This window comes from Neomonachus schauinslandi, chromosome 7 (assembly GCF_002201575.2).
Source record: "Neomonachus schauinslandi chromosome 7, ASM220157v2, whole genome shotgun sequence".
Classification (NCBI taxonomy): Eukaryota; Metazoa; Chordata; class Mammalia; order Carnivora; family Phocidae; genus Neomonachus; species Neomonachus schauinslandi.
The window spans coordinates 71150206-71165089 of NC_058409.1; the positions used below are offsets into that span (position 1 = coordinate 71150206).

Genomic DNA, 14884 nt, shown 5'->3' on the forward strand with positions numbered 1-14884 from the left:
TCTATAATTGAGTATCATCAGGTCTGATTTTAGAAATCTCTTGGGAAGTCAGTCTCTTTTTTGCTTGTTGTAATAAGGAGGCATCTGCACTCTAGCACGAATTTCAGCTCTTGCCTTTCCCTGAACAAGCCATGATCTTCCATGTCTCTATACCTTTACATGTGATTTGCATATGATGTCTGTCCATTCTTTCTAAAACTCTTTCCCTTTCCTTCTCCCTCCTCTTCTTCCATATCTAACAATTCCTCCTCATCCTTTAAGACCCAAGACAATGTTCACTTCCTCTATGAACTTCTCTCTGATGACACACAGGCACAGATCTCTTCTTAATGTTCACTTTTATCCTTGTACTTTGTACCTACCTCTGTTACTGAATGTGTGAGCCTGTATTATAATTATTTAAGGAACCAGTATGTTTTCAAAGGATTGGGTGATTAATATTTACAATATAGTGACCATTAATTATAGACTAAGTTTCTCAAGGGTAACACTTGAGTCTTATATATCTTAGTATCTCCCATGCCTGTCGAGCACAGGCCTGGCTCACTTACTCAATAACAGAGGAGAAAAAAATGAATGCTGTCTCTCTTCCTGCCAGTTCCCAATTCCCATCCCCCTTTTTCATATTGTGGCAAAAACATAAAATGTATCATCTTCACCATTTTTAAGTGTACATTACAGTAGTGTTAACTATATGTATCTTGTTTCAATAGATTTCTAGAACAACTTTATCTTGCAAAACTGAAACTCTACCCATTGAACAACTCTCCATTTCTTCCTACCCCCAGTCCCTGGTAACCACCATTCTTTCTAAGAGTTTGACTAGCTTAAATACCTGATGTAAGTGGAATAATGCAGTATTTGTCTTTTCGTGACTGACTTATTTCACTTAGCATAATGCCCCAAGATTCATTCATGTTGTAACAGATGACAGGATTTCCTTCCTTTTCAAGTCCAAATGTTTCATTGTAGGTACATACCACATTTTCTTTATCCATTAATTGTTAGTGTCTTTGTTTTTGACCTGTGGTTACTAGAGGGCACTGACAAGAAAATATATTTTCTATTGACCCAAGAGAAAAGGTGATCCTAAACTCTTAAATATTTCAGGATGGCTTATGTTCTAGAGACTAAAAGAGAAATTATACCTGGAAGCCAGGTCAATGTGCAAGGGAAACTAGATTTTTTTAAAAAAATCAGTGACTACAGAATGAATGCCTCTTGTCACACCCTATGAGCATGAGAAACTGTATTATACTGCTTCCAACTGAGCAGCAAGGGCCCATAATAAAAAGCTGTTCACATTCCAAAGGCCTCTTACCCTAGTCTTCTCACTGCCCTACTCAGTACCTCAGTACCTCTTCAATACCTCATGCCCTCAAAATAGCTCTTTTGAGAAAAATTTTAAAGTAGGGCAAAATAAATAAAGAAAGGGATAAATAAGAACGCTTTCAACACAGAGCACTTGTGAGAATTTTTATGTTTATGGAGAAGCTGAGTCCCACAGTAACCTCTGGCCCTTCTTGGTGTTAGTGGATTCCAGTGTTCATTTGCATTAAGGTAGTCTGAGGCCCTTTAGAGACCTTCATCACCTTTACTTCCGTGCGTTTTCATGAAAGAATCTGAAGTATCCTTGCATTAGCATGATCGTGATTATTTCAGTTGGTCTAAGGAGCTATTATTAAATATGTAGCCATTATGTGTACTGAAAATCTCCAAGTAAACTAGCATCTAGCTTGTAAACACGTTAAACACCTCACACGCAACTTCTTTTTACAACTATGACAATAAGAACCCCAGCACTTAAAAAAAAACCCTGCAGTTTTTGGTAAAATATGCCAAATATAGCTTGAAATAGTAAATAATCCCTCAAAAGCGATATTAGCAAATTAATTGGTGTGTGAACAAAGAACCCTTTCTGCACCAGCATGAATGTTGCCTTTATTTTTTTTTCTCACAAGTATGATTTTAGAAAACAGCTGTAGTGCATGTTGACAAATGACAAAGCGGCAGACGTGGTAAAACACTTTCCGTCAAGGCCAAGGGGGGAAAAAAATTGGGCTGCCGGAGCGGCCCACGGGCCTGAATGCCTAGCTTCCCTAACCTCCTTTTTCCCCAGTCTTTAGGGAGCGGGGGCCTCACCGCCCCACCCCCCTTTCCCTGGCTCTGGTTACAGCCTTTCGAGTTGAACAAACTTGCTGTAGGCGGATTGGCGATCAGGAGCTCTCAGGCTTGGGCGCTGCATTTATTAATTTATATTCCGCGAGGCCCTGTGCGGCTGCTCCTTTGTATTTGGCCGCCGCCGCCAGGCCCGGGGGCCCCAGCGGGGAGCGCGCCCCCGGCGTCCGCTCGACCCCCAAGGCCAGCACGTGCTGCGCCCGCCCGCCAGGCCAGCCAAGGGGGCGGAGGCCCCGGCTTTTCTCCTAAGCCACTCTCGGCCAGAAGGAGGAGCAGCAGCAGCAGGAGGCGACAGCTGCCCTGCCCAGGGAGCGCGGCAGAGAGGGGGCTGCAGCGCCCGGGCGCCTGGCCACTCTTGGCGGCGGCGGCGGCGGCGGCCGGGGAGGCGGGGAGCGGCGGGCCGCTCGGGATGTTCCCGGGCACTTCCTGACTGGTTGGCAGCGCGCACACGGCCCGACTCGCACGTCCCCGGCCCCCTTGTCGCTCGCTCGCTCGCTCGCTCGCGCGGGCCCGTTCTGCGTCGGCCGCGCCGCGGTGGAGGCGCGCGAGGGGGACGCGGCCGGGGATGAGCTGATTGCGGGTAAATACGCCGCCGCCTGGCCCCGAGAGGCCGCGAGGAGCCGCTTTTCTCCGAGTCGCCGCCCTGCCCTTGGATTTGAGATCATGTACGTACACGTCGCGGTCCTGCCATTGTCTCTACCCCGGCGCGTGTCGTGCGCCCCAGCGCGAGGGGCTCTTGCTCATCCTCGCCGCGCGCTGCCCCCCGCCCTTCCTGTTCGGATTAAAGTGATCCTCGCGCTGACCACGCGCCTCTTCTCCCCCTGGCCCCCTCTCTGTCGTGTAGGTCCATTCACATCGTGGCGCTGGGGAACGAGGGGGACGCGTTTCACCAGGACAATCGGCCGTCGGGGCTCATCCGCACTTACCTGGGGAGAAGCCCGCTGGTCTCGGGGGACGAAAGCAGCTTGTTGCTGAATGCGACCAGCACGGTCGCACGGCCGGTGTTCACCGAGTATCAGGCCAGCGCGTTTGGCAATGTCAAGCTGGTGGTCCACGACTGTCCCGTCTGGGTAAGGGGTGGCAGCTGCTCTGTGCCGAGGCTAACGGAGCTTTCCTTTCATTGTTTTTTTCCCTCCTCTCCCTTTTCCCCCTTTCATGAATGTGGACCGTCCGGGTCACCTGGGTGGAGTTTTTAAACATTTGGGGGGAAATCTTTGTTTTCCTTTGTTTCATTAGGCAGGGGGCAGCCCGGTCAGAGAACCCTCTTAGAAGGCAAAAAGCCCCAGTGGCAACATGGAGCACTTACTCGCACGCTTCACGACTGTAGGTTGTCCTTTGGTAGCTGGCAGTTGAACGTGACAACCCCAAGGGATGGGGTCACTAAGTTTCACCAGCAGAGAGCAATGTTTTTTCATGCCTACCCTGTGGGTGATAGTGTAATATTAGTGTTCTAAAAATAAAGTCCTCTGAAAGCTCAACACAAGCAAAAATAAATTTCACTGGAACAGTTCAGGAATAGGACCCCTGGAGAGGAGACGAAGAGACAGGGACTGAGAATTTATTTTATTTTATTTTATTTTATTATTTTTTTTTGAGAATTAATTTTAAACCACTCATTTATAACACTATCCACCTTTGAAAATTTTAATTAGTGTTTTTAATTTTAATAATGCAGATACTCTTGATTTTTAGCCGTTTATTTTCAGTGACACATAAATCAGAAATAATACTGCTTGGAATTTTCAAAACGCTTTAAAATTTGCAATAATTAAAAGAAATTGTAATGAAGTCGATAAAATTCTAGTCTGATTCTTGAGTGCTTGATAAAAGGAGAAAGGAATCTACTCTCTCACACATAAATATTTTCAGTACGCAATAATATAATAATGTAATATGCAGTAACAGTAATTATTTAAATGTTTTCATCTAATCTTATTTGGAAATCTCTGATTCTTTACTGGTATTGGAGTTATAATATGATAACTAAAGCTGAAGATTATATTTTGTAACAGAAGAAAGCTTGGTGTCTGAAAAAGAATACAAATTATCATTATGTGAGATTTTACGTTTAAAGATCAATTTAAAAAAAACTGTATTATGTGCTATAGGGAATTAATACACCTTTCTAAAGGAATGTATGGAATGTACCTAGAAAAATTACTTATGCAAATTACGGGATGAAGAGATCACTAGCTCAAATAAATTTTCAGTTAAAGGATATTTATGTTAATGGGCTAAAATAAATGAAAAACAGGTTTTTTCAATAACCAGGATGATATTAAACTCCCATTTATCACAGTGATGATGCCAGTCATAAGAAGGAACTCACTGGCTGAAGTCCGTGCAAGCAAATGAAACACTTACTTTGGCCATTTCATTGTGAAAGATCGTACAGTTTAAAAACTTAATGGTTTTACACCCAGTTGAACAAATGTTGATTGAATAGAGTAAATAAACGTAGGGAAAATAAAATAAGCTGAATTAGGATGTTAGGATTACTTTTCCTGTTTTTTCTTCAAGCTGTTAACTCTTTCCTGTTTATGTTGTTAACTTGGCAAGTCGGGCCGTGTGCGCGACTCCCAGGTATTGTAGTAAATGAAATCTCCCAAAAGGGTTAAAATAAGCCTCTGTAGTCTAGATTTTTGCTGTATACTGATTGTTGTGCTTTATTGTGCTAACCACCTTTTGTTTGTTTAGACTCTGGTCCTGTTAAAGGCATTGAGTATGGGTACACTTTTTTGGGTTATAATGATCTTCAAGCATAAGGGAATATATTTGTAGAGCGTCTCTTTATAAGGTGCTTTTCTTTTCTTGGTGGTAAGTAAAAGTCCATCAGAGATATTCAAGTTGATTGTATTTATCAGCTGATACTTGACATGTACTGGAACAGAATATTCAGTATAGCAAAGCAGATAGAGCACAGCTTTTGATAGCAAAAGGACCTGATTTCAGATCCCCACATTGCTGTTTAGTGGTTTTCCTTGGCGAGTCAACTATCTTCTCTTAGCCCTATTTTTCCCTATTTATAAAATAAGAAGACTGCCTGCCTCCTAAAGACTCCCTGCCCTCCTGGGGCTGTGTGGAAGAGTAAATGAGATAATACATGTAAAGTTCTTAGGATCGAAGCTGACATGTAGTAGGTACTCGAGGTGGTAGCTGCTATAGTAATACAGGGTCTATTGCAATGTTAGTATAGCCATGTATCACTTATACTAAGCAAAAGTAAAGTTTTCCTACACATCATTCAAGACTTACACAAATACAGTACATTGAGGCAGCAGTGCTGGTACTTAGTAGGTGCTGTATTTTCAGCCCCGCCGTCAAGTAGAATAAAGTTGTTGTTTTGCTGTAAAGTTCTGGATTATTTTTAAAAAGATGAGTTCCATTCTCCCAATGTGGCTCCAACTCTTGTGTTGCATAACCTCCTAGAGGAAATCCTGGAACTGATTTACAAGGGGAGGGAGAATTTGATTTCCTTCGTATTTCTAGAAACCAGGGGAGCATTTTCTCTTTGACATAGCTTGATTAGAAATGTGGTGTTGTTTCCCTGGAATCGGAATGAGATAGTTTGTGCTTCTCTTTTCTAGTTTCTTCTGTAGATCCATAGCCTCACTCTGGATCCTTGCTGTATATACTTGGCACTTTCAATATAAATGTGCTTCAAATTCATTTTACGTAGTTCATTATTTGGTATGTCTCTCTCAGACCCACCCTCCTTTTTTTGTGCAGTTATGTTATTTTATTTCTAGATCTTTTCCTGTTTACCAGAAACATTCCACAAAAAGCAGTGAAGTAATACATGTACAATTTTCTTGTGCAGGGTTTGAAATTCTGATTTGTGTTAAAAATAAAATTATTTGTAGTTTTTATATCCTCGATACAACAGTGATACTGATGCCAAAACCCATTTTCTCATGACATTTTCCTCTAAAAGTCTCCTTTTCTCCCAGTACACCTCTCCAGTAACTCTGGAATTTTAAACTGTTTGGAATGCAAAGAGCAGTTACTTTTGATTTGTTCTCTCAGTTAAATGGCTGTTTAATGTTGGTCCCACCTATGTTTAGTTTTTGTTGTTGTTTTTTATTCCATTCATCTGACTTTGTTCTTTGTTATACTTGTGTACCCTTGTTATGCTTGCATACTTCGAGCTTGGATACTATAACAGATACAATTGGAACTGAATGGGTTTGTGGTTTGGGATTTGGAAATTAGCGTAGAGCTCTGCTGGGAAGCTTTCACATTTTCTTGATCTGTGTCCCACTTCACTTCTCCCCCCTCTTGGTTCAAGTTCAAGACTTTGCCTTTGATGTTTATATTGCCATAGTTTGCCTATTTTTCTTTTTTGGTCCTTTTAATCTTCCTTTTTAAATGCTCCTGTTTTCAGTAGGGTATTTATATCTAAAAATTCTGCAGTTCTTGTTACTCTGGGTGTACTTGTAGGAAGTGGGTGGGTTGGGCTGGATATAGGGAATTGGGAGAGGCTTTGCTGGACACCGTGGAGGTACTGGTGAGAAGCAGCTCTCTTTGCAAAAGGGCATTGCTGTGTAACACTTCTCTAGAATTTTCCATCATACAGTAGAAGCTCTGTCACATGGATCTTGATTGACTGATTCCAGCATTATTACCCTGTTTTGGACTCATATTTCAAAGTGCAAACTTTCATAGCCCAACAGTTTTTGGACCTGTTAACCACATCTGTTTTCTTAATCTAGCTTTAATGTATTCTGGAGATATATGCCAAAGGCCGCATGAAAGGACAAATAATGATTAATAGTTAACTAGAATATGAGAAGAAACCTATTAATGCATATTTAGCAGTGGTATTAAGATATATATTTTTCTTATGCTACTATTCACATAAAAACTTTGAAAAAATACTTTTAAAATACCAAAGCTTTTAAGGAGTAGGCTTCATAATAAATTACTTTTGGCCCTGATTCTAATTATAAATATTATTAACTATAGTCCAGAAGTGAAAATTTCAAAATTGAAAAGTTTCTCCTGAATTTTTAACTTATATAAGCTAAATACATGAATTGAAAATCTGTTCCTTACCACATTGACACCTTATAATACACAGTATCTTTTTATGAAACATACGTCCCTACACATACATGTACATTATACATATACAGTACTGTCCAAAGGATGGATAAAGTTGGAAAGTATATATAGATTTTTAAAATATGTATACAATATATGGAACTCCACAGAGTTCACAGTGTATTGCAGTTTAAAACAGTGAGCAGGGCGCCTGGGTGGCTCAGTTGGTTAAAACAGTGAGCAATCCTGCAGTGTCTAATTGGGTCACAGAAAATCCTTTGAAGCTTCTTTACTCATACTGATGCTCTGGCATCTAATGCGTAGTGCTAACATTTGCAAAGTTTTTAGGTGATAAAAGTATGGCATAATTTTAAAACAAAGTGCTTATTTTTAAGTGCAAATACTGAAAGGGCTTGCTTATTTCATCAGACTCTCAGTAATTCTCTAGATCTGCTTTACAGTACAACAACTACACTGCTGTCTAGGCTAAATGAATACATAAAAATAGAAGAGTTGGTAGGCTTCAAACATTTTTAATTTTAGGTAGCTACTTATTTGAAAATAAATTCTTTTTATGAATTCCAAAAATTAAACTATAGCAAAAAACGGTATGTGTCCCATTTTATTTCATGACTGATTTGAAGACAAGTAGACTAAGGAGTGCTCTTTGCATTTTGGTTTAGGACATTTTTGACAGTGATTGGTATACCTCTAGAAACCTAATCGGGAGCGCCGACATCATTGTCATCAAATACAACGTAAATGACAAGTTCTCATTCCACGAAGTAAAGGATAATTATATTCCAGTGATAAAAAGGGCATTAAATTCAGTTCCAGTAATCATTGCTGCTGTTGGTACCAGACAAAATGGTAAGTATTTAATTTTTCTTCTTATGATAAGAGTGCAGGTACCATGTTAATTTTAAATAGTGTTCAGTTTATTAATAATTCATATGGTTCTGGGCTTTTTTTTGGAAAAAAAATGACTGTTCAAATGCCAGCTCTTATCTCTTCATCACTGGATATGATAGTTAGACATCAAAAGAAAGTGTCACAGACGACTGCTGGGATTCTGATGCGTACAAATCTATCTTCTAAATTGCTCTTCCGCAGAAGTGAAGGAAGTCGGTGATTGTATTCTTTTGATACAGGAGAAGTATGAGGCTGGCGCTGAGCTCTGGGAGATCCTTTTTGACATTCTAAAGGTCCGTCCAGTGGGAAGGATAGATTGTCTGCAGAAGGATTGGTCTTAGGAGCAGGATTTTTAGGTAGCTGGGAACGAGTGAGCTGGAGATGCTGATGGTACCGCCTGAGAGAGAGGATCATTTACTCCACGGATGATGGATTCCGTTGGTTCAGTCCGTTCCAGCAGCTGCTGCTGGGCATGTCATTGTCAGATATCCCAGGGCCAACTCAGAATTCGCTTTGGTTTTGTGGTATTCTGATAGTTCTTCTTAGTGGTATTTCCTCAGTGAAGCTGTCTTTAAAATTTTATTAGTTTATTTTTTCCTTTTTTAAAAAAATTTTATTTTATTATGTTATGTTAGTCACCATACATTACATCATTAGTTTTTGAGGTAGTGTTCCACAATTCATTGTTTGCGTATAACACGCAGTGCTCCATTCAATACGTGCCCTCTTTAATACCCATCACCAGGCTGACCCATCCCCCACCCCCCTCCCCTCTAGAACCCTCAGTTTGTTTCTCAGAGTCCATAGTCTCTCATGGTTTGTCTCCCCCTCAGATTTCCCCCCCTTCATTTTTCCCTTCCTACTATCTTTTTTTTTTTTTTCTTTTCATTAAGGTATAGCGAAGTAAGGGACATAAAGTTCACTCAGTACCATGGTGCAGCTTAATGCGTTTTTACATATATATACATCCATGCAGCATCTCACGGGTCAAGATAGAGAACATTTGCTTCACTTTGGAAGGCTCTCATGCTTCTTCCCAGTTACTAGCCCCCTCCCCAGGGATGACCACTCTTCTGACTTCTAACAGTATAGATTAGTTTTACTTATTCTAGAACTTCATATTCATGGAATTATATTGTATGTAGTATCTTGTGTCTAATTTCAATTAGCAAAATACTGATATTCATCCATGTTGCTCTTATCTATAATTTGTTATTTTGCTGTGTATTTTTCAGGTGTGTGAATGTGCTGTAACGTATTTATTCATTCTCCTTTTCATGATGTTTAAGTTGCTTCCTAGAAGTAGGATTTTGGGTCATAGTCATAGGATAGGTATATGGTTTAGCATTAGAAGACACAAATAAAGCAGGCCTGACCCTTCCTTGACCCCACATTCCCTCTACTTCCCTGTGTTTCTTTTTATTGCTGGCCTCGATTCTTGAAAGAGTCACCCACACTTCCTGAGTCCACTTCCTGACTTCCCATTTATTCTTTAGTCCACCACAGTCTGACTTTGACTTTCACAATTACATTGGGTTTGTTCTCACTCAGGGTTACCAGTTAAATGCTTATTGCCAAATTTGATTTCCATTTCCATTTAATTTACACTTTAATTTATATTTTAATAACAATTCACCCTTTGAGATTATTCAAACACATCTCTCCCTCCATTTAAAAAAGCTACTCTTTCTTTCTTGGTTGTTTCAATTCTCTGTCTTCTTACTGGTCAAGACTCCCCCACACCTACGCATATTGAACCAACACATCCTTAGTTGTTGCCAGGGTTCCATCCTTTGGCTTCACCTCTTCTTGCTATTTGCTCTAACCTTGAAGCTGTTAATCTGTTGCTCTCCCTTCCCATGTATAGACACTGATGAATACCCAGTCTCTTTCTCCCGCTCTAGTTTCTCTTCCAATCTGTATCACCACAGAATCTTCCTCTTTCTGCTGAATTCCCGGTCTTGGTGAATGATGCCAAAACTATCCATTGACCCAAACTAGAACCCCCAAATCCAGTGGACTAGGAAGCTCTTTTGTTTTCACATTTCAAATAAACCTCAAATTCATTGCTTTCTCTTTGTCTTCATTGGATTTCAGATCCTAGTCATTTACTTATCTGTCTTCTTTTTGGCCTACAGGGGCAGTTCCTGATCTTGTAGGACCTGAAACTTACACAGTTCTAGAGGTCCTTTGTAAGGAAAAAAATGACAATATTATAGATACACACACACACCACATGAATATTTAGAATGAGAAAAGGAAGCATGACAAGTTGCAAATCTAACAAGCCGTCAAATAAAACCACGAAATGCCACCTCACACCGGTCAGAATGGCTATAATTAACAAGACAGGAAACAACAAATGTTGGCGAGGATGCTGAGAAAGGGAAACCCTCTTAGACTGATGGTGGGAATGCAAGCTGGGGCAGCTACTTTGGAAAACGGTATAGAGGTTCCTCAAAAAGTTAAAAATAGAGCTACCCTATGACCCAGCAATTGCACTATTAGGTATTTACCCTAAAGATACAAATGTAGTGATCCAAAGGGGCACCTGCACCCCAATGTTAATAGCAGCAATGTCCACAATAGCCAGACTATGGAAAGAGCTGAGATGTCCATCCACAGATGAATGGATAAAGAAGATGTGGTATATGTATACAATGGAATATTACTTGGCCATCAGAAAGAATGAATACTTACCATTTACATTGACGTGGCTGAAACTGGAGGGGATTACACTGAGTGAAGAAGTTAATCAGAGAAAGACAATTATCATATGGTTTCACTTATATGTGGAATATAAGAAAGAGTGCAGAGCATCATAGGGGAAGGGAGGGAAAACTGAATGGGAAGTCATCAGAGAGTGAGAAAAACCATGAGAGACTCTTAACTCTAGGAAACACACTGAGGGTTCCTGGAGGGGAGGTGGGTGGGGCGATGGGGTAATTGGGTGATGGGCATTAGGAGGGCATGTGATGTGATGAGTACTGGGTGTTATATGCAACTGATGAATCATTGAACACTACATCTGAAACTAATGAAGTACTACTCTATTTGGCTAATAGAATTTAAATAAAAAATTAAAAAAATAGAAAGCTGTCAAATACCACAAACATTTAAAAATATTTCCGTTATTTAACAGCTTGACATTTCTTTAAGTTTTCTTATATTTGTTGGCTGCATAGTCTTTGATTACTTCTTCATATGATAACCACTTTTGATATTTTCTATATAGAGAAGACAATTATAGTTAGTTTTTTTCCCAGCGTGTTTGTTCGCTCTTCACATGATTTGGAGCTGGGCACTATGGTTTGTGTTGTGCTCCTCTTTCAGCTGGGCATCTTTGTTTCAGGACACCAAACAAGTCTGCTCAGCGGGTGGCAGAAGCATCCCTCAGGGCTATTTGTGTACCAGGACAGTTCTCAGACATTTAACTGTACAAGGAAGTGACTGCAAACCACAAATAGTATCTCACTAAACCTAAATTTAAATTCCCATTAGCAGGATCCCGAAGATGCCTGTCATTATTCCCAAGCTGCCTGATATACAAGTGAGTTGGAGTGGAAGGAGACAGTGGTCTTAACCAAATGTAGTTAGAATATCTTATTTTGCAAATTGTACAAAAGCATATGACTATGTGAAAGAATCTATTGCCCAGGTTTCTCCCAAGGCTTTAGAAAGGACCCATAAGACAAGAGCCCTGACACTTAGGCTTTATCAGCTTAATGGTGAATTGACCTGTGGTCTCCTATTCCTGCTTTGCTCCTTTCTGAAATAAATCCTCTCAGAATAATCATCCTAGAATACAAGTCAGATCATGATAGTCAATACTTTAAATTCTTTAGAAACTTTCTTCTTTTTCCCTTTTATTTGCAAAATTTCAAACCCAAGAAATTTGAGCAGAATAGAACAGTGAACCCCAGAGATTACAAACACATACACACAGACTCTCTCTCTCTCTCTTTTTTCATTTGGGAGGGAATTATAAAATTATGGGATTTCTTTTTTTTTTCCTTCAATCCTAATTACTTAAGCATGTATTGTCTAAGGGAGAGCCATTTTCCTATCAGCCATAATCCAATCATCATTCAAGAAATGTGAGATACTATTATCTATTATACTATTATTTTAAACATAATCCACATTCAGATTTTCTCAGTTGTTCCAAAGCTATTTTTTTAATCCAGGATAAAATTAAGGACTACATACTGCATTTAATTGTTATGTGTCTCTAATGTCTCTCTGGTCTCTTTTAATCCAGAACAGTTCCCCAGCCTGTTTTTGTGTGTGTGTGTTTTGTTTTTAGTCTTTCATGACATTGACATTTTTAAAGAATCTAAGCCCATTATTTTGCATAATTCCTTTAGTTATGATAACTGTGGTTGCAAAATAGTGATTTTCTATCATTCCACCTACACTTATTAGTTGGTATTATTCTGTAAATAGAGCTTTCCCTTCTCTCTGCTCCCACATCTTTCTTTTAGAATCATTATAATTCATGGATTTGTTTTTTAAATTCAGTATTTTATAATCTGTTCTTCTCATTATTCTTTCTGTTGCTCGTATTACTCCAAATTTGCATGGAGGGAGTCTTTTCAAGCTAGTTCCAATTAATTTTTGAGTGCTTCCTAATTTTCTGGCATCAGATGTCCCAGGCTCACCTGGAATCAATCAGTCATTTCTTCAAGGGAGCCCTGGTTCCATTTAGTGAGCAATGATATTTAGAAACCAAGATCGGGGCTTTAGGGGTGCTCATAACCTTAAGTGTCATTGCTTCAAGGCCCTTTCATTGGATATATATATATTTTTTTAAATATATATCTTTTTAAAACAATTTCCTTGATTTTTTATTTTAATTTTTAAAAAAATTTTTATTATGTTATGTTAATCACCATATATTACATCATTGGTTTTTGATGTAGTGTTCCATGATTCATTGTTTGTGTATAACACCCAGTGTTCCATTCAGTACGTGCCCTCCTTAATAGCCATCACCATGCTAACCGATCCCCCCACCCCCTCCCCTCTAGAACCCTCAGTTTGTTTTTCAGAGTCCAAATATATATCTTTTAATCATGAGTTCCCACTGATACTCTTTTTCCAATCCAGTATTTGTATCTCACTTCAATAATTTTCTCTAGTAACATCTTACCTAAAAGACATGATCCTTCATGATCTATCTCCTGACTACTTCTGCAGCCTTGTAGGCACGATCTTTTGTGTCTTATGTACCTGACACACTGAACTACTTGAATTTAATGTCTTTTTTTAGATCTGGGAAAGTCTCAACTTCAGATATTGATTTCTTGATCTTCAGATTCTTGATTTCTTCAGATATCACCTTCCCTCTATTTTCTCTATTCTCTCCTTTTTGGACTCTTATTAGACTGATGTTGAAACTTTTAGATCTCTCCTTTGTTTCTCCTATTTTTCTTTTATATTTCCTAACCTTTATTTCTCTGTGTTGTGTTATAGGAGAATTCTTTGGTCTTTTTCCCGAACTCACAAATTACTTCTGCAGGGTCTATCCTGCTCTTTTGCATTATTACATTTTTAAAAATGTTCACAGCTTTTCATATCCAAGATCTCTAATTGGTTGTTTTTCATAATTTCTTCTACCTGTTTTAAGAATGTAAATACTTTAAGAAGAAAACCTCTCTCAGTTAATTATACTTATGTTAAGATTCTGTTTTGATTGGTCTACTGAGTTGTTTTAAGGAGGACAATCTAAATCTTTTCATTTGATGAGATTTTATTTCATAGTATGGAGGCTTCTTAAATGTTGGATAATTCTTAATTTGCCTAGTTTTGCAGTTTAGATTCTCTGTTGGATTAACGCCTTTCTCCTCCTCTGCCCAACTGCTCTCTGAGGTTGGGGTGGGAGTGAGAGCTCATATGAGATTTACAGGCCTCGCTGCTACCAGTGGGGTGTCCAGTTGATCTCCACTCAGTTGTCCATGGGCCTCCTTGTTGCTCCTCCATGATTGAGCAGTGAGTATTCTTGATGTTGCCCAGTGTGTGACTTCCCACCTGTCCTCTGAGCTTCAGCTTCCCTCTTTGGTCCTTTGCTATCTGCCTTCAGCCGTTAGGCACTCCTCCTTTCTGGGCTGATGAGTTTCTCTCCTCTTAATTTTTGAGTGTTTCTATATATGCACACTTCCCTTCCTCCTTCTCCCACGCCTCCCTTTCTTCCTTCCCTCCATTTCTCTCTCCTTTCTCCTTCCCTCTCTCTCCCCTCTTTGTTTAATCGTTTCTGTTATTTGACAGGGAGAGGAGTTGTGGGCTTAGCTTGCCATTTTGTAACTGGAAGCTAATGTGTTGTTTTTTTCTTACATCCAGATCTCTGCATATGCTATACCCTCTAATGGGAGTGCCCCTCTGCACAACTCCTGTCATATCTACACGGCCAATTCATACTTATCCAGTAAATCACTACCTCTTCTGTGAAGCCTTCCATAATCCCCAGGCAGAGTCAGTTTCTTCCCTTCTGTTCCCATGGTGATTTTGCATACTTTATTTTAGTATTTATTATATGTATTATATTATAATTTGCAGTCATGTCTATGTTGGCTCAGTTGATTATGAGCTTTTATCTGTGTATATTTCTTGTTTGATATATGGTAGGTACTCAATAAACATTTGTTCAGTTAGTGGATGAATGGTTTTAAACAAGATGAAATTAATTTCACATATAGATGTGATTGCAAAGTAATTACCAAACTAAACCTGATATTCAACCTGAGGATTTTTA

At 39.4% G+C, this 14884-nt stretch overlaps 1 protein-coding gene across 1 annotated transcript in view; it reads left to right on the forward strand.

Annotated features, from left to right (window-relative positions):
- Positions 1-2740: 2740 nt before the first annotated feature.
- The window catches only part of RHOBTB3 (Rho related BTB domain containing 3), a 55112-nt gene continuing 42968 nt past the window's right edge, over positions 2741-14884 (forward strand). Inside the window, exons 1-3 of the mRNA XM_021699232.2 lie at positions 2741-2843; positions 3023-3248; positions 7905-8091. Of these exons, the coding sequence (XP_021554907.1) occupies positions 2842-2843; positions 3023-3248; positions 7905-8091 (415 nt within the window). The 5' untranslated portion in view covers positions 2741-2841. The remainder of the gene's footprint in view (positions 2844-3022; positions 3249-7904; positions 8092-14884) is intronic.